The sequence below is a fragment of the Gekko japonicus genome, unplaced genomic scaffold (assembly GCF_001447785.1).
Source record: "Gekko japonicus isolate JY-2015 unplaced genomic scaffold, Gekko_japonicus_V1.1 scaffold1818, whole genome shotgun sequence".
NCBI classification, from domain to species: Eukaryota; Metazoa; Chordata; class Lepidosauria; order Squamata; family Gekkonidae; genus Gekko; species Gekko japonicus.
This window is the reverse complement of record NW_015175414.1, coordinates 75,325-94,242: the sequence shown is the minus strand read 5'-3', so window position 1 is coordinate 94,242 and position 18,918 is coordinate 75,325. Positions and strand designations below refer to the sequence as shown.

Genomic DNA, 18,918 nt, shown 5'->3' with positions numbered 1-18,918 from the left:
AACATTCTGAGAGTAGATGTTGTCACGGGTAGGGCTGCCAGTCTCTAGGTGGTGGCTGGAGACCTCCTGCTATTACGACTGATCTCCAGGCGACAGAGTTCAGTTCACCTGGAGAAAACAGTTGCTTTGGAAGTTGGACTTTATGGCATTATGCCCCAAACCCCACCCTCCTCAGGTGCCAACCCCCAAATCGCCAGGTATTTCCAAGCCTGGAGCTGGCAACCCTATTCAGGGCTGGGCCCAATGAATTTTTCACAGAGCCGTAGAAAGGGTTTTGTTCCTTTGTCTATTTACTGGCAGAACCAAGCTTGGTTGCCTACCAACAGCCACTGAGGGAGAAGTTAAAATGCTTTGGCCGGTGGCCTCTATGGCATTCTATTCAGCTGAGGCCTCCCCTCTCCCCTCCCCAAACTCTGGCTTCCTTACCTGGAGCTGGCAACCCTATGAGTCCTCACAACAGCCACTGAGGGAAACCTTTGTCCCACACTCAGGAGCTAAGCAAGAGAACTGTGTTCCTCAGGAGACACAGAGCTTCTGACAGAGAACAGTGCCTGACAGGGGAGTGGGCAGGGAAGAGGAGCACACCCGGCCAGTGGCATGCCAGTAGTCTTGACTGGCAACCGGCGGGCCAATGGCTGAGGGAGCGCATGCAATCTTGCCACCTCATAGGCCTGAAGCCACTACCATTCGGCAAATATATATAAGAGAGATGCTTCACAGTCATCCCTGGCTTTGTTTTGATTCACAGCAAAGAACTGGCTATCAATCAGTAGTGTGTAGAATGTTGTGTGAAAATAGTAGGAATTTGGGGATAATTGCTTCATGCACAAGTGTTAGAGGTGTTTGTATGTCATAGGAATTGTATCCGCTAATGCATCTTTCTGAGGAACAACGGCCTCTGTGATACTATTGTAAAACCTTTCATACCAAGAAGAAAGTAAAGCATGCAGAATTATTTATTTTGATAGTTTTATGTGCTCTCAAAAATGCCCACTAGACACCTGTAAACGAGTATAAAGCAACTCTTGTTTTGCCATTTCCTGTGAACTGGCTTATTTCGTCTTATGCAGTACCTCTTCAACTACCACTTCAACTATTGACTGTCTTATAAATTGAAAAGTCCTTATGCATTCTTTATAATTTGTTAGTTCTTCCATTAATTGAACTCTGTACAGCTCATATTGGTATTCCAGGTCTTCTGTGGCTTTCTTAAAACCTCCTACTTATGCTTTAAATAATATGAAATTACTGTTGCTTTTGTAAAAGCACAAGTTCTTGAACATCCATGAACTTTAAGATAAGCAGTCTGACTCCAATAATTTTTTAGGGTTATGGTAGAAAAAGCCAGGCTTTATTTATGGTGTTGTAATGTTAACAGCTGCAGTTGCAGTATTTTGTTTACTGAGATAAACTTGTATCTGAAATTAATTAGAATGTAATAGTTAATTTCAAGAGAATGCTATCTTCACATAAAATGAACTCTTATAATGTACATTAGGTCATCCACCCTCCAAAATATATGCTAGCTATCTTTTTATGAGTATCGTCTTAATCTGGACTTCCTAAAATAGACTTGATTCTGGTCAGCATAGTATCAAAAATGTATTGCAGAAATGCATAGCATGTTGTTACAGAATCTTGTATTTTGTGTTGCCCCAAACAAATGCATTGAAGCTGGTTAGGTTACACAAAGCATAAACCTACAGAAAAGAATAGGTATTAAAGATATTTATATAGTACTTTTAGCATTCAGCCATTTAAAGCATACAGTTTTCAGATTGATTTTAATATGTAACAATTCAAGATCTTTATCTTTCTCTTTTCTGGTAGAAACATTCCATGGTAAGTGAAGCTATCAGATTACACTATCAACCTGAGTAACATAGTGGCTTTTGCTTTTACTATGATAATAAAAAATTGTAAATCAGTGAACTGCAGCTTGTGTATTTTAAGATAGCTGCAGTGGGACTTGATTGGTGTCTGAGGCAATATTTGTCTTCTTTGTCTGACACACAAGTTGATGTGCTTCTTTTTATTTATAGATAACAGTTGCTCACAAAATTCCATGAATAAAATGTTCTGTCAACCAGTTTGGTCATACAGAGCAAAATATTATTTATGAAATGATATGCTTCTTTCACACACTCACACACCCTCCCCCTTCTAGAAATCCTCCCCAGGAACTCCAGCTATTGGGCAAAATAAGGAAAGATGTTCATCAGGCTGTCTAATGACTAGCACTGCTAAGAGACACCTCATATCATCATTCTGCTGTTAAAACTGCACCACCCCTGAATGTGGGCAGTGTTTGAAATTGAGCTGGTTTACTGGACTGATCTGACATTCCTATCAGCTCCTCTTTCATCCAACAGCAAAACGGAACTGTGGCTAGTTTCTGCTTGCCAGCCTTGACTGCAATCTGTGGCTGTGAGTATACAGGTGGGCAAGGAAGCTTTTGCTGGTGTCTGGATTGCACCCTTGTTCTACAATCTGGACAAAACTTGCTTTCTACTGTAGAATGCCTCAAGGCAGAGTGGGCCTGGACTGCAGAATCTACATTTATTTATTTAATTTATACCCTGCCCTTCCCGCCGAAGCAGGCTCAGGGCAGCTTACAAGAGCAACATAGAAACAGTAATAACATAAATAAAACCATCTAAAAACAATTCAAAACATAAAGTGCTAGCAAGTCGTAACTATACATTAAGGATGGCGGCAACGGTGATTTTGTTTAGTTCATATAAGTGAACTTCAATTTAGCTTAGTTCTGGTGCCATGTCAAGCATTTTTACTATATTAAAGTTTTAATTAAAACACATGGAAGCCTTTGGAAATTATTAGATGACATATTAGTTACTGAGGTACATTTTTAATTTCCATGTATTGATTTAATCTCAGTCCATGTTTTTAATTGATTACATTAACCTGTCACTATAATAGTTACGCAATCCACAGTAATCTGTATTAATGAAGCAGTAAAAATAAAAAATCCCTCCATGATTTAAAGTGATCCACTGTAGATTTGTCAGTATTCAGGTCTCCACAGATCTAACTCAATGGAAGCGAATGCTTCTGAAAACGCAAGACCAGCAGTATACAAAAACCTGTGTCTATTACAGAGGACTTGGAGATGGAGAGAGTCAATGACACAAATAATGGCAGTTATTGAACAACCCTAAAATGTTATGGACCCTATTCTTTGAAAGGAAGTTATCCCCCAGAGGTAAAATCCAAGCTTTTGGCTTGATAAGTCTTCCCCAGCAGGTAGTGTGCTGATTCTGCCTGGTGTTTCTTTCCCTTGCACAATGGTTTGCTTAAATAATTTTGGCTCTACAGAATGGGGCACAGTACTATGAGTTCTTGGGGGGGCAAGTATACATGGAGCATAGTTCCAAATTATTGCATAATTTTCTGCAGTGATGCCTAACACATTTTTCTTTTCTTTTGCCTCTTTAATAAGAGGTCTTTTGTGCCTTGGTGGTTAAATTTTTTTTTAAGGATTCCACCAGCTCTACCGGGGTTTATTTCTTGACTTGGTATCTGCCAACTTTGTGTATATGTGTTTTGGAGTTGTAGTGAGTCCTGTTCCCAAAGGCTCGGAATTCATCATGGCATTTAAAAGCTAATTTAAAAAAAAGCTAATTAAAAAAACTGCCTTAGAAAGTAAAGATTAGTCTTCAGGTTCCTGAGTATGAGATGTACATACAGAACACCCTAAAAAAAGCTTTATGTTGTGTAGAAGGAGTTGCCAAAGAATGAGACCAAATCCATTCCATTGGTAGTCCTTCTACTTCTAACGTATATAGCGTTTTAATTTGCAAAGTGTTTTCCAAACTGTCTTTTTGACTCATGCTCATCCTGTGAGAGAGGTAACTTTTTACTGTTTTTATAAATGGGCAGGGAGGGCTGACTTTTATATTGGGCCTATGAAAGGTTGAATTCAAGCCCTGCTCTACCATCCAAGCCGAACTCTTTCTGCTGGAACTACATTGTTGCAATAGCTATAACAACTGTTCATTATCTAGACCAGTTTCCCCCCCTGTATTGGAAACGAACTGGAACTAGTCTCTATACAACTCTCTCTGTACAGGAGAGCAGAACTTTAAAGGAACTGAGGAATTGCAACTTGTGTGACCTTGGGCATATTGGATGGGCAGATTGATTTAAATCAAGCTGATATTAAACCATGATTTTAAACCATGGTTTAAATTATTTTTTAAAAAGTTTGATTTAAATCAGTTTTTTATTTTAAAATTCTATGCTTCCAGGACCAAATGTGTGTGCCAACTGGTTACTAAAACAGTTCAAACATACTGGCTTTGAAATAAAATACTATTTAGGAATATACACTAAAATCTTTGGTCCTGCAGCCCATATGCCCTTTGCAATATATTTGCTTGGTGGCATGGAGGTAAATGTAAAATTGATTTCTGTTTTGCTTTCTCTGTGCATGTCATAGGGATGCCAGCCTCCAAGTGGGACCTGGAGACCCCCCAGAATTATAGCTCATCTCCAGACTAGAGAGATCAGTTCCCCTGGAGAAAATGGATACTTTGGAGGATAGACTCTATGACATTGTATCCCACTGAGAGCCCTGTCCTTTCTAGGCCCCACCCCAAATCTCCAGGTGTTCCCAAACCTGGAGTTGGCAACCCTAACCACCACCACCAGCAGCAGCGAGGGGGGATCTTGCAACCTTAAAAGACACTAAGAAAATTAGTTTTGATGATTAAGGCCAGGATCCAAAGAATCATGAATCACCAGGGCTTTAGGCTTATTGTTTCTTCTCTCCCATCTCCCCACTTCAGTTTTTACCTTTGTGAGTCATAGATTCAGTTTTCAAAAATGATTTTAGATTTAAGTTTATATTTCATTTAAATCCAAATTATATTTGAAACATCCATAACTGACACTTCAACATGTTAAAATTATTTAATTCTTTTTAAAAATGATTTAAAAATTATTTTATACACCCAGGTTAGAACATTAAAGTTATGGCTTTTTTAAAAAGGTGATGGTTCCACCTTTAAATATTCTCCATTTGTGCATTATCTGTGCAAAACAGACAGAGCAACTATTTCTTCTACAAATGAGTTGACGGGGTGGGGGGGGAGAGAATAAGATAACTCTGTACATGAGTGGTCTGGGCTGCAATTTGACTTGGTCTGTCTTGATGCAGCACCACAAGCCAGTGAGGAGGTGGTCACAGTTCGTCGTGAACGCAGCACATTTAGGCGTCAGGCAGTACGGCGCCGTCACAATGCAGGGAGTAACCCTACCCCTCCTACATTGCTCATCGGCTCACCCCTCAGGTATGGTATCTGTGTTCCACAGTATCTAACGTGCATGCAGCTGATCACTGCTTCCCACTCTCAACAGTGTTTAAAATGCTTTGTTTTGCCCTCCCCAATTCCCTCATTTTTCCAACCAGCCAATCTCTTTGAGCTGTTACTGCATGTTTTTGTGATCTTTCTGAATTGTGCATGTGTACGCTACACCGTTTGTGTCTTCCCATTTCCCCATGATTAGGCCAGTGAATCACTCTAGTTCAGCCAAAATGCTAACAAACTGACACACAACTAGCTCTTTCATTTATGTTTTGTGTCAAATCTTCAAATGTTTCACTTGTTTAAATGAGCACAGAAATGTAGAAATATTATTAAATGAGGCATCTATCTTCCTGTATACTTCTAAAATATGAAAGCAAGGATCGTGAAATAGGTGAACTTGATATGCTATGATTTATTTTCACTTATTCGGAGAGGAACATCAATTTTGGGGACATTAACAGAATGTTAAACTTCAAGCAATTTTTATAGACCTAAAATATTATATTGGTCTCTCACCTTGCTCACCTAGTTGAACTTTTTTGGGGGGGGAAACTTCATAATTTTACACTTTTAATCCTGAAATCCAATACATTATTCTCTTAGCATCTGTATAGTACTACATGTGGCATAGAGATATGTTTAGAAAAGGAAGATATGTGTGCAGGGCTGAAAAATATTTTAGATTCCTTGACATCACACGCTTGGGATTTCTCCAGCTCTGTATATCTGTTTTTCAGCTTTGAAATCTAACACTCATGACTAAGTTAAACCATTCCCTTTGTTCTTAAGGTTCAATTTCAGAACTGTGATCGGTGTTAACAGTCTGAGACTATAAAAAATAATTTAGAGAAACAGATCCAGAGAATTACAGAACAAAGAGGATACAAAGACACCAAAGTATAACAAATATAGAATAACATTCGTCTTGTCTAGTAGTAAAACAAATTTCAAGTAATAACTGAGAATACATCAAGATTAAGTATGAAAAGATGTTAACCCAATGCAAATATTAAGCGTAGAGCATAAAATCAATAATGTAAGGCAGAATATGAAATATATTATCTGGAGTCCCCAGAAAGCATGGATACTATAGCTTTTTGCCACATTTTATAACAAGCTTTATCACCACATACAAAATTTTAAAACCCCTGGTATCATCGTTGTACCTAACCCTGTGAGCCATATATTTTTATTTATTTACTTCATTTATACCCCAGCTGTGTTCCCAGTGGTGGCCCAAAGCAGCATACATCATTCTCCTCTCCTCCATTGTATCCTCTCAACAACCCTATGAGTTAGGTTAGGCTCAGTGTGTATAACTGGCCCAAGGCCAGCCAGCAAATTTCCATGGCAGAGTAGTGATTTGAACCTGGGTTCCTCAGACCCTAGTCCAACACTAACCACTGCACCCTAAGGCAGACTCATCTCAGCACAACTTACAGTTTAGGTGACTGAAACAAAAAAGATTTTCTATGTCCACTGAATCAAAGGGTACTGAAGAAATAAGGTCCTTTGGGCAAAACCATTGATATACAAAACTAGGCAGAATACCAGGTGATAGAAATATGGATACTATTGAAAGGAACTATATTTGAGAGAGTCTGAGTGTATTTGGCATTGCACAGTTGATATGCTGTGATAGTTATGATCTGAAATGTTGAATAGCCATGAAGTGGGCAGTCATTGGCTAGATACGATGACACCTGCTTTTCATTGATCTCTTCTGTGGGACTCCTTAACACTTTTTTTGATATTTATAGTAAACAACATAGGAATAATGCTTTAACTTTTCTGTGAAACTAAAGAGGCTTCTAAGATGTTTCATTCCAAAGTTATTCATTATCCCTGATCACTGCGAACCATCCTAGAAGTCAGCTAACTAAACTCTAGGTCAGAGGTGTCAAAATCATTTATTACGAGGGCTGTATACCGGAGATATAAACTGTATAAAGGACACAGGCAAACCCGATTAACAATATTATTTTTTACCCAAAATACAAACAAAAGCAATTGATTCCTAGCAGTGAAAGCAATTGATTTACTGGGGAACCCCAACCCCCCCAATAAATGTATTTAATCATATGCAAGACTAGTTCCCAGTTTTTCCCCCCAAGAGATACCATAAAAAGGAGAGTACCTTACATTTCCATACATATCAGTTGTTTGCGGGCCAGTTAAGAGCCCTAGACAGGCCAGTTCTGGCCCCCAGGCCTTATGTTTGACACCCCTGCTCTAGGTTGTGACCATCATAACTGGTGAATACTTAACAACTTTGTAATATTCATTTTTAAAAGAAAACCTTCTAGGTTATTCCTGGTACTATAGAAAATATAGCTGAAAATCAATCTAATTTTTCATTATTCTTCCAGAGAATGCAAAATTAGGCACACTTCTCATCTTGTATGCTACTTTTTAGATAAGTATAACCAAAAAAGGTCTCAAAGATCATATTTTCTTTGCTGCAATCAGCAGTCTGGACACAAGAACTTCTAGGACCTATTCAAACCAGTGCAAGAGTGCTTTTAGAAGCACACATTATATGGCATCTATTTGTGAGAATTGTAATTGTAAAGCTGGTATCAAAGGTTTTTGTTGGTATGGTTAACATTGTCTAAAATACATGAGGAGTGTTTGGATATGGGCTAGTAATCATATGGAAAGTTATTAGTGTGAACAGTGTTTTCAGTTGCTGCCAGTATAATGTAACAACAGCCCCTGATGCTCATTTCATATGCATAAAGGCAACAAATGTGAGGTACTTCAAAATACTGTGTCATCTGTGCTGTTCATGCACTTTTTCATTAAAGGAGTAATGGTCCACTTACTACTGCTATTACTGCTATATTTATTGGATATATATTAGTCCATCAAGGGGAATCACATTGGTTTGAAATCACGTGGGGACATTTTATTTGCTCCTTTTTGTGCTATTTTGATGAGCATGCTTTCTGTCTGGTGGACAGAGGAACAGTTTGGAAAATGAAGTTATACTGTAGTGTTATGTTTGTGGATATAGTTCAGGAGTAAAGCTAAGGAATCCTCTTTGCACCTTCCTTTTAATGTCACTTTCAGTGAAAAGAAATAGGGGATGCATTAAGTTTGCTAAACTGAAGTAAGCAGATACTTACAGTTGCAGGGCCTTAAACGGGGGAAAATGTGTGGTTTGACTTTAACTATAGTAAATGCCATCCCTGCTCTTCCCTCTCCCCGCCATTCTATTATGCTCTTTGTTCTTTCATCATGTCTTTCTGCTTTTATCCTGCAATTGCAACAAATCAGAACAGAGTTTCTGCCATGAAATTGAAGTATTTAAGTGCTCTACCACCTCCATCTAGCTCCCCCCTGCTCTCCTCCCAATGTAGAAGAAAGATCTGTGTTAAGGAGTGTTGCAAACAACCTCAACTCCCTTAGTCATCCTGATGTTTGCAACATAGATGCCAGAATTCAGGAATGAATTCAAGTTGTGTAGAGTTGGCTTCTGATCATATAGTTGTATTTAGATATTTGGGAGAAAAAATGTTTTAATCTCACAATAGCATACTGGCCTTCCTGCCCATGAACAGTCAAACTTTTCTCAACTGCTGCTTTGAAATGGTCTTCCTTCAGTTGTACAATAACTTTGCTTTTTGGCAGTGGCTAGGGGTTGAATCCTGTGGAAAACCTTGCAGAAGGAGTTGGTATAGCAGATGTTTCCCTGCCTTCTACATTCCCTCATCAACCTGCTGCTTGTCCTGAGTGGTTAAGAGTCCTTTGTAAACAAAATGACTATTCTATGAGGGCTACAAGGGGGAGAAGAAATCCAGTGAATTTAGACTGTGGAAGTGAATTGACAGTTGTTCAGTTTTCCCTCCTCACTGCAATACCCCACATTGTAGTGCATTTTCTTCATGAGAGTCCCCCTTCAGATCTTTAGGATTAAACAACAACCCACCAAGGGAAGACAAAAGCAGAGAAAGATCCACATTTCTCCAACTCCTTCCACAAGCTTTCTGCAATATCTCAGCCTAAGCAAACGGCCACTTACATATTCCATTTGGCATATTATGCAACTGAGTGAGGCAATGTTTAGCTTTGGATGTTCTGAGAAATTATCAAAATATCGCATATACCATAAATTGAGACAAAAAGAAATAATATCCGTATTATGTGCTATAAGGCAAGCATTTACAATGTAGGCCCATGTTCTATCTCTTTTTCAGGTAAATATAAACACTTCGGGAATGTTTGGGGGAGGAATCTTTTGGTAGGTAGGGTGACTGAATAGACTTTAGCATGGTGTTTTGGTGGGTCAGTTTGGCCAGATTTTGTTCACGTGTTGATCAAATATTCAAATATTTCAAGTATTAAATTATTAGAACAAGAACAGTTATACTAACTATTAAAATGAGTCTTCTAGACAATTCCAATGTGAATTAAATTATTTCAAGAAGCTGTTCAATGTTTAGTGCATGCCATCTAATTGTTAAACATTAATCCTTATAGTCTGTGCACAGGGTATAAACTGTGCATTGGGGGTGAACAGGAGTTTTATTTGAATTTTCACATTTTCTTTCTGATCTGGGAAAAGTTCCCTCCTTCATAGATACGAGAAATGTTTAAATGATATTTAAATATTCTCAATTCTTGCTATGTAGCTGCAGTTTCATTGCTTAATGAACACAGATGCTAGAGTTAAATAAAACAAAATGCTTAAGATCAGTTGAAATTTCTGTGAGCTGCAATACTGGTGTGCTCTTTAGGAGGTGTGGACTTTAACGCTGACTTTCTTGGAAGAAAGTCAGATATTCTGTTTATATAAATATCTCTATGTACATCCCCTTAACTCAGCCAATTTAGTTAGCTTTAAAAGGTTCTGCTGGCTTTTCTACCACTACTGGATGGGCTTAATTTTTCCTTATCTGATGTGATAATGGCTTTAATAGATTATGGGAGGGAAACTAGGTAGCAAACACTGTAAATACAAAGGTGGCTTTTATATTATCCACTCGTGAATAATTGTTGTTCCTGCAGTTCCATGCTTTTGCAATACTTTTATTTCTTTACTTTTAAAGGCTATGGCAAATCACTTTTGGTCATCTCTTGGCTTGAAAACCCCATGAGGGGTCGTCATGAGTCAGTTATGATTGGACAGCACTTAATTATTATTACAGTTCTTTAAAGTCTCCAAGAGAATGCTATTCCTATCAATTTTGCAAATTCTAATCTCTTGGCTACATCCTAACTTACAGCAATACAAACTAGTTTGCAGTTAGTGATGCATTTGTATGTTAGGTCATGAAATACTGGACACTCCATTGCTAAATATATTTACATACAAATGAGTCTACTGAAACAAGTACCTGGCTTGGATAGCCCAGGCTACCCTGATCCCATTAGATCTCGGAAGTTAATACTAGCAGGGTCGGCCTTGGGTAGTATTTGGAAGGGCAACCTCCAAGGAATACCAGGGTCGTGATGCAGAGGCAAGCAATGACAAACCACTTCTGAAGCATCTCTTGCCTTAAAAACTAGTCTAGCTCACCACCTTAGCTCACCATGAGGAACCTAGTGGTGTATAACACTAAAAGAACGAGAATTTCTGGCTGCCAGACAATTTTAGAATCTCCTGGGTATTCTACACACAATGCCATAGGATAATTATTAATTAATTATAATTATTACTGAAATCAGTTAGTGAACTTGCTCCCAAGAGTAGTGATTAGGTTGTCAGCATAATTTCCCAATGATAAAGATGTTAATCAGAATTAAGACTGCATTTACATGAATCCTAACCTGGATAGTTTAGGCTAGCCTGATCTCATCAGATCTTGGAAACTAAGCAGGGTGGGCCTTGGTTAGTGTTTGCATGAGAGATCACTAAGGAAGTCCAGGGTCGCAAAATAGAGGCAGCTAGGGTTGCCAAATTGTTTTTACCTGGCAACGGGGGGCTCCCGTTTGGCGTCCTCAGCGCGCGCGCGCCGCATGCACGTCAGCCGGATGTGACATCTTGATGCTGGGCACACTGGGGGCGGGGCCACAGTGTGCCCGGCGTCAGCACGTCACATCCGGCTGATGTGCACGCCGGGATAGGGTTTTCCCCGGGGCCTGATTCCGCCATGGCGGAAATCGGGCCTCCAAATCGGGGGGATATCCGCCCCCCCGGGGGGATTTGGCAGGCCTAGAGGCAGCCAATGGCGAAGCACCTCTGAACATCTCTTGCCTTGAAAACCCCGAGCGGTTGCCATATGTCAGCTGTGAGTTGACAGCAAAAAAGTAGCAGAAAAATTGCTGCCCCCACCTGTGTAACTGCTAGGGCCTGGTGTGGATTGCACAATATGCTAAACATGTCTGCAGAGAAACTGTGGGTGGAAGATACTAGCTGTTCTTCTAGTACTATAGAAATGGCCTAACCATGTATCAAGGAGGCCTTTTTACATCGTAATGGGTTTTAAACTCAGTAAGTCTGGATAGAGATGCTGGTTCACAACCTGTGAAGAGCACCTGAAGGCTAGTTTAATTTCCTGTCTGAATTAGAATTTAGCTCACAAATGAAGTAAGAGAGATGTGGCAGCTGAATTACTGAATTTTTTCTTTTCCATTCAGACTAACATTGTCCTTATTGGCCTATATTCTTACTGGTTATGATGACAGTATTTGCCTATGTATCTGTTTTGAAGAACTGAGCACTGAGTGCATTTGTGAATAACATCATGTTTTCACTAAGATTCCACACTCTGTGTTGGCTCTTTTCCTAGGGTTTGCATAAGCCATAGTTATAGTCCAGTCATTTTAATGTATAGGTGACCTAAAAGAATTTTTGATCATGTGGTGTTTTATGCCTCGAGGAACAGTGCTCTCTAAAATACTGCTTCCTAAAGGGCTCTTCTTTTAGTTTAGGTTTAGCTTCTTAAAATCCAAATGTACCCCTGTAAAGAATAATAAAATATGATTTGTGTACTTTAGTTTATCATTTTAATGTGTTTTCAGTAGTTAGTGAAGGGCTCCTCTTTTAGTTTAAGATTTAGCTTCTTAAAATCCAAATGCACCCCTGTAAAGAATAATAAAATATGATTTGTGTACTTTAGTTTATCATTTTAATGTGTTTTCAGTAGTTAGTGTAGTAAATGGAAACATAGTCCCCCCCCCAAAAAAAAAAGTTAGTTCTCGCCCCTACTACAAAGGGGCTTCAGCAAGTTGGGGTGAGGGAATCTGCTTCTACAGAAGGGATCCTCTACTTGCTTGTTTCTAAGTTATCGTTTTATATTATCTTAGAGTAAATGGATATTTACACCATATTATTTAAATCTCTTTTTTAAAAGTGTGAACCATTGTGAGAGATTTCTGACTACAGGTTTTTACATAGAGTACAGCTTTGTTATGCTGCTTGGTTAGGCTTCTAAAAGCCTCTTTGTTTTTTACATAGGTTTGAAGTGTGAGTATAGTTAATGTACCATGTAGATGGCTATTTTATAAATTGAATAGTAGATCTAGAACCAAAGCTGTTCCATTTGAATCATCAAGTAGCCATGACCTATCTTGTTTTTCTATGCAGACCAGGTCTTAGAAATGTATGTTTTCAGCTATCTTTAATTAGCTTTATCATACTGAAAAGTGGTATCTAAACTTGCCTTTCTATTCCAGCTGGTAAGTGTAGTGTTGCTAAGAGCACAAAAACATTTACAGTGAGAATCATAATAATACATTCAGTGCTGGTTCTAGCAATGAGATGAATTTTGGAAAGGAAATGGCTTCAGATTCCTATGCACAGTTAATATCTTGATAAAGCATAACACATTTATGTCAATATTTGTCTTCTTCCAATGTGTCTGAGAAGTTATAGCTACAGGCACAGACAGCTTTAAAAGTGATTCATGGAGGATAGATCTATCAATGGCTCGTAGCCATGGTGACTAAACCTCTGAATACCAGTGCCAGGAGGCAATATTGGAGAAGGCCAGTGTCTCTACTCCCTGTTGTTGGACCTTAAGAAGAACTGACTGGCCACTGCATGAGATAGGATGCTGGACTAGATGGACTACCAGTCTGATCCAGCAGGGCTGCTCTTATGTTCTCAAGGCATTTCAGAAATACCTCTTTGGTCTTTACGAGGCTGAAGGACGAGAGGAATGGAATCAGGAGTGGATTTTTTTTACCTAGAAGAAGGGGGTTGTGACATCAGCCCTTGTATTTGAAAATCTTGCCTGAGTTCTGTGTCCAGAACAACCTGCTGCTAAATTATTAAGCGTAGGGAGGATGCAGTTACTTAGTCATGAGGAAAAGGTACTCTATGGATGCAGAGTAGCATTACTTCTCTTGCAGGACTCAACAGTATACAAGACAAAGACAGTGACTATTCACAGTATCCACAGTGGTGTCTTTAGATATGTTACACAACTTTGACATCAGTCATGTGTGAGGAATGGGTTCTTTTATCAAGGCTTAAACAGAGGCAATAAAGTATAGTGTTGAAATTTAATACAGAAATTAGTTAGACTGTAATAAATTTGTTAGTCTTACATACCACAGAACTCTGCTTTTAATAAGGAAGAGAACGGTATCACCCATTAAAATGAATTCTGCTGTGCCAATAAGTATCATGTTTAATGTTATTCTTTTTTTTTTTTTTAATCTGAAGGAACTGTATGTTATTTTCCATGAACCCATTTTGTGCCATTTAGGTACTGGGTGGTATTGGAAATTGTGCCATGCTTAAGGTGAGAAAATGGCTTGAACCCACCCTGGATGCAACTGTGTGGAGAAAGAATCTTTTTTAAAAAGAAACTTAATTTAGTAACTTTAAATGTTAATGAAACTGAAATAGATAGTTTGAACTCAGTTTGCAGCACAAATTTCTACAGGTCAATAACAAAACAAACCCATAAACTATTGGAACACTTAATTGTTTTTGCAAAGTGTAGAAGTGTTTGGGCTTGTGTGATTCTCCCCCAGCATTGACTATGTAACAAAGGAAGGGGCTAATCCGTCAGAGATTTGTTTACACCCTTCTTGCCCTTTTTTTACAAAAGGAAGAAGGATTGCAGAATTTAGGCTTTATGTTGGTATGATTTTTGTACATGTAACTGCCCACTGAATATGTTAAGTGCATAGTGCCCCTCCAGTGGCGTGCATATGAGAAGAGGATCACCAGCCAGGTAAGCTAGCCCAAAAGGAATTGAGATCTGTTAAAAGAAGGTTTATGAAAATACTTTCTGGGAAACTATTTTAAATTATGTGAGTGGGACATGTCAGTTTGGGGATAATAGTTATTAAGGATATGCCTGGCTGGTCAGAATAGGCATTATTCTGGAGCACAAATAAAGTGATAGGAAAATGGCAAGGAAGAGAAAATTGCTTCAGTTGGTAAAACACTCTTTATCTGAGACTTGTGATTCTCAGTTGTTAGCATACAAAGATTTTCAAGCATGTTATAGGTTTGCTTTATAGTAATTTCTGTAGCTTTCCATGAGAACTAATAACATAGTAATGAAACTGCTAATTAGAATATTTAATTAGAACTTCTGGATCTCCTTACAAAAATATGTAATCTTTCCTTAAATCTGCCTCCAATCCTGAGGACTGGAAGGTAGCTAATGTTACTCCCATCTTTAAAAAGGGTCCCAGAGGAGATCCAGGGAATTACAGGCCAGTCAGTCTGACGTCGATACCGGGTAATTGAGGCAGACTCAGCATGGGTTCTGTAAGGGAAGATCTTGTCTCACTAACCTGTTAGTGTTCTTTGAGGGGGTGAACAAACATGTGGACAAGGGGGACCCAATAGATATTGTTTACCTTGACTTCTAGAAAGCTTTTGATAAAGTTCCTCATCAAAGGCTCCTAAGTAAGCTAAAAAATCATGGGATATTTATGGATCAAAAACTGGCTAATTAATAGAAAACAGAGAGTGAGTATAAATGGGCAATTTTCTCAGTGGAGGGTGGTAAGCAGTGGGGTACCGCAGGGATCAGTACTTGATCCACTGCTTTTTAACTTGTTCATTAATGATTTGGAGATGGGAGTAAGGAGTGAAGTGGCTAAATTTGTGGATGATATGAAGTTGTTCAGGGTGGTGAAAACCAGTGAGGATTGTGAGGCACTCCAAAGGGATCTGTCAAGGATGGGCAAGTGGGCGCCAACATGGCAAATGGGGTTCAATGTGGCCAAGTGCAAGGTGATGCACATTGGAGCCAAAAATCCTAAATATAAATACACATTGATGGGGTCTGAACTGGCAGAGACTGAGCAAGAGAGAGATATAAATCAATGGTGCGACCTCATTTGGAATACTGTGTGCAGTTCTGGTCACCACACCTTAAAAAGGATATTATAGCTTCGGAAAAAGCGCAGAAAATGATAAAAAGGTAAAATGATAAAAAGCGCACTCAAATGATAAAAAGGTTGGAACACTTTCCCTATGCGGAAAGGTTAAAGCGCTTAGGGCTCTTTAGCTTGGAAAAACGACGACGTATGTATATGTATGTATGTACATATGTATGTACATGTATGTATATGTTATGATTGTTTGTGTATGTTATGTGGAAAATGCAATAAAATCCTGCCCCTTTGGAGGGCAGTTTTAAAAAAAAGATTATGCATGGGATAGAGCAGGTAGGGGAAGAGGTATTTTTCTCCCTTTTTCACAATATAAGAACTCATGGGCATTCAATAAAATTGCTGATCGGTTGGGTTAGAACGGATAAAAGGAAGTACGTCTTCACCCAAAGAGTGATTAACACATGGAATTCACTGCCACAGGAAGTGGTGGTGTCTACAAGCATGGCCGGCTTCAAAAGGGAATTAGATAAGCATATGGAGCAGAGGTCCATTAGTGGCTATTAGCCACAAGGTATAGATAGGGGCTCTGGGGCAAGTGATGCTCTGTCTTCTTGGTGCTTGGGGGGGGTCAACAGTGGGAGGGCTTCTAATGTCCTGGCCCCACTGGTGGACCTCCTGATGGCACCTGGTATTTCTGGCCACTGTGTGACTCAAGGTGTTGGACTGGATGGGCCTTTGGCCTGATCCAACATTGGCGTCTGTTACGTTCTTATGTAATATTGAAGAGTCAGATATTGGAAAGTGAATTTTCATTGTTATCAAGAAATGCATGTTGCAAAATAAAGGATTAGATGTACCTAATAAGCATTAAACGGCTTGGATCCTAAAGCGCCCTTGTTGTAAGCAGGTTAGCATGAGGAAGGTGTCTCTGATTTCTCTGGGCTCCTCTCTCCTGGATACAGTCATTGGCACAACATTGAATAGCGTTCCAAAGGGCTGTCCAAGACTCAGGGGCATCTTCTTGAGCTGTAGTGAGGGTGGGAGGAGAGGAGGACGAGGGAAAGCCTTGTTCTGTTGCTAGAATCTAAGAGATTTTTGAATAATAGTCATCCCCCCATTTTTGGACAGTGTCAGAGCATATCATCAAGGTGTTCCACATCTGCCCATGTTCTCTTTAGGATTCTCCTGACAGTTTTCTTGTCCACAGTGCTGTAGGTTATAAGAAGAACAAGTGGAGACCTGCAAATGGTTATCCCATTCCTCACACCTCTGCTTCTTCCCCTTTCCTCCTACCTCTTTCACACTCTTTTCTTCTGTCTGCCCCCTTTTTTTACTCTCTATCTCTCCTCCATGCATGTTACTTCTCTCTCTTTCTGACCCCTCATTATTCTCTTTGTTTTTCTGCCTCCCCACCTCATCACTCTTTCTCTCTTTCTGCCCCCCACCCCATCACTCTCTCTTTCTGCCCCATCACTCTCCCAGCCTCCTGCCTGCTTCCTCCCCCACCCCGCACAGCAGCAGCAGCGGTGGCAGTGCTCCTAGCCTCCCACCTGCTTCCTCTCCCCCCACAGCAGCAGTGGCAGTGTCCTGGGAATCACAATGGATCTCTCAGCTACAGAGGTCAATTCACCTTAGGGCTGCCAATTCCAGGTTGGGAAATTCCTGGAGATGGAGCCTTGGGACAGTGAGGCTTGGGGAAGCAAGCAGCCTCAGCAGGATTTAATGCCATAGATTCACCCCTCCAAAACAGCCATTTTATTCAGGGGAACTGATCTCTGTCACCTAGACAACAGTTGTAATTCTGGGTGATCTCCAGCCCTCACCTGGAGGCTGGAAATGGTAGTTCTCATGGAGGATATGGCTGGTTTGGATATTTGTCAAAAAGAGAGAGAGAGAGAGAGAATGAAAGAGGTGGAAAGAGAGAGAGAGTGAATCAAAGCAAATAGATGGGGAGGGGGAGGTGAAAAGAATGCAACTAACTTTAAATGCCCCCTCCAAGCCCCCCTTGCCCCCACCCCAGCAGGCTTGGCTTGGAGAAGGGATTTAAAGAGACCAATGCCTTCTCCAAGCTGGTGGTGGGGGGCTTTGAGAATGCATTTAAAGTTGCTTTCTTTATCTGCTTCCCCCCCCCCACTCACTTCAAGCCTATCTGGGAGGGGAACACTTGCTGGGGAAGGGAAGACTGATTGGAGAGGCATGCCTCCTCTTTGTTTCCCCAGCCACCCTGCACAATATGTGCGAAAGAGTCTCATGCAGCTCCTGAGCCACGGTTTGGCCACCCCTGCCCTAATCTGAAGCATTAACTGCTGCACCACACTGGCTTTCATATGGTGGCTGCTGATGAACAGTACCAAGCAGCCGAGCCTACTGGAGTCATGAAAGTGAGATGGCATCAAGTTGCTGCCCGGCCTATGGTTGCCAACCGCCAAGTGGGGTCTGGCGATCCCCCCAGAATTACAACTGAACTCTAGACTGCAGAGATCCGTCTCCCTGGAGAAAATAGCTGCTTTGGAGGGTAGACTGTGTGACATTATATCCAGCTGAGGCCTCTCCCTTCCCCAAACCTAACCCTCCTTAAACTTTACCACAAAATCTATAGAAATTTTCCAGTCTGGCACTGGCAACCCTTGTCAGGCTTGGCCCTAAGGATCCCTCCCTGAAAGGCCAAAATAGGTCTGGAAAGGGCCCTTCCCTCTTCCCCTGCTTTTTACTGACAGAACACCCGTTAAAAAGCCCCCCCCCCCCCAACATTCCATACTTTCACTGTTGATGCTGCACGGCCTGGAGGAGATCCCAGCGACAGCCATTTCAAAAGGTATTGGGGGAGGGATTCAACCCTCCCTGAGGATTTTTTTTTACTTTTTGTATTTTTCTGCAGACTCACAGAGTCCCCTGAGTCTGTAGAAAAACCTGTTGGGGTAGAGTGAGCCTGCTGTTGTTGGAAATAAGTATCCATCTGCAGAAGGGACTGTTAAGAATTAGTATATAGATATTTCATTGTACAGAACATGTGCAGATATTTATATAACAATGTTCGGCCAGCAAGAATTATGCTTTCAATTGTATTTCATGACAGCTACCTGAAAATGCTTTAGTATAATTAATGTAAGATATTATATTTTAAAGTACTTTATAACTTTTATAGTCTATAATGCCTATCAATCTGTGAGGTAACTTTCTGCTGCTCCTTTTCACAGATGGGGTGCTGAGGTTAAGAAGCTGTGAGTGGCCCACAGGCACCCTGTGAGTCTCTGGTAGACAGTAGTCCTAAGTTTTCTCTCTGTTATTAAACGCTGTGAACCTAATGGAAATGAAAAAGAATGGACTCCCCCCCCCC

General features: G+C 40.2%; 1 protein-coding gene across 1 annotated transcript in view; it reads left to right on the top strand.

Annotated features, from left to right (window-relative positions):
* Positions 1-18,918, top strand: part of PCNX1 (pecanex homolog 1 (Drosophila)) — a 116,296-nt gene that overhangs the window by 38,783 nt on the left and 58,595 nt on the right. The window contains exons 7-9 of the mRNA XM_015425764.1: positions 5,180-5,312; positions 6,931-6,937; positions 15,423-15,431. Of these exons, the coding sequence (XP_015281250.1) occupies positions 5,180-5,312; positions 6,931-6,937; positions 15,423-15,431 (149 nt within the window). The remainder of the gene's footprint in view (positions 1-5,179; positions 5,313-6,930; positions 6,938-15,422; positions 15,432-18,918) is intronic.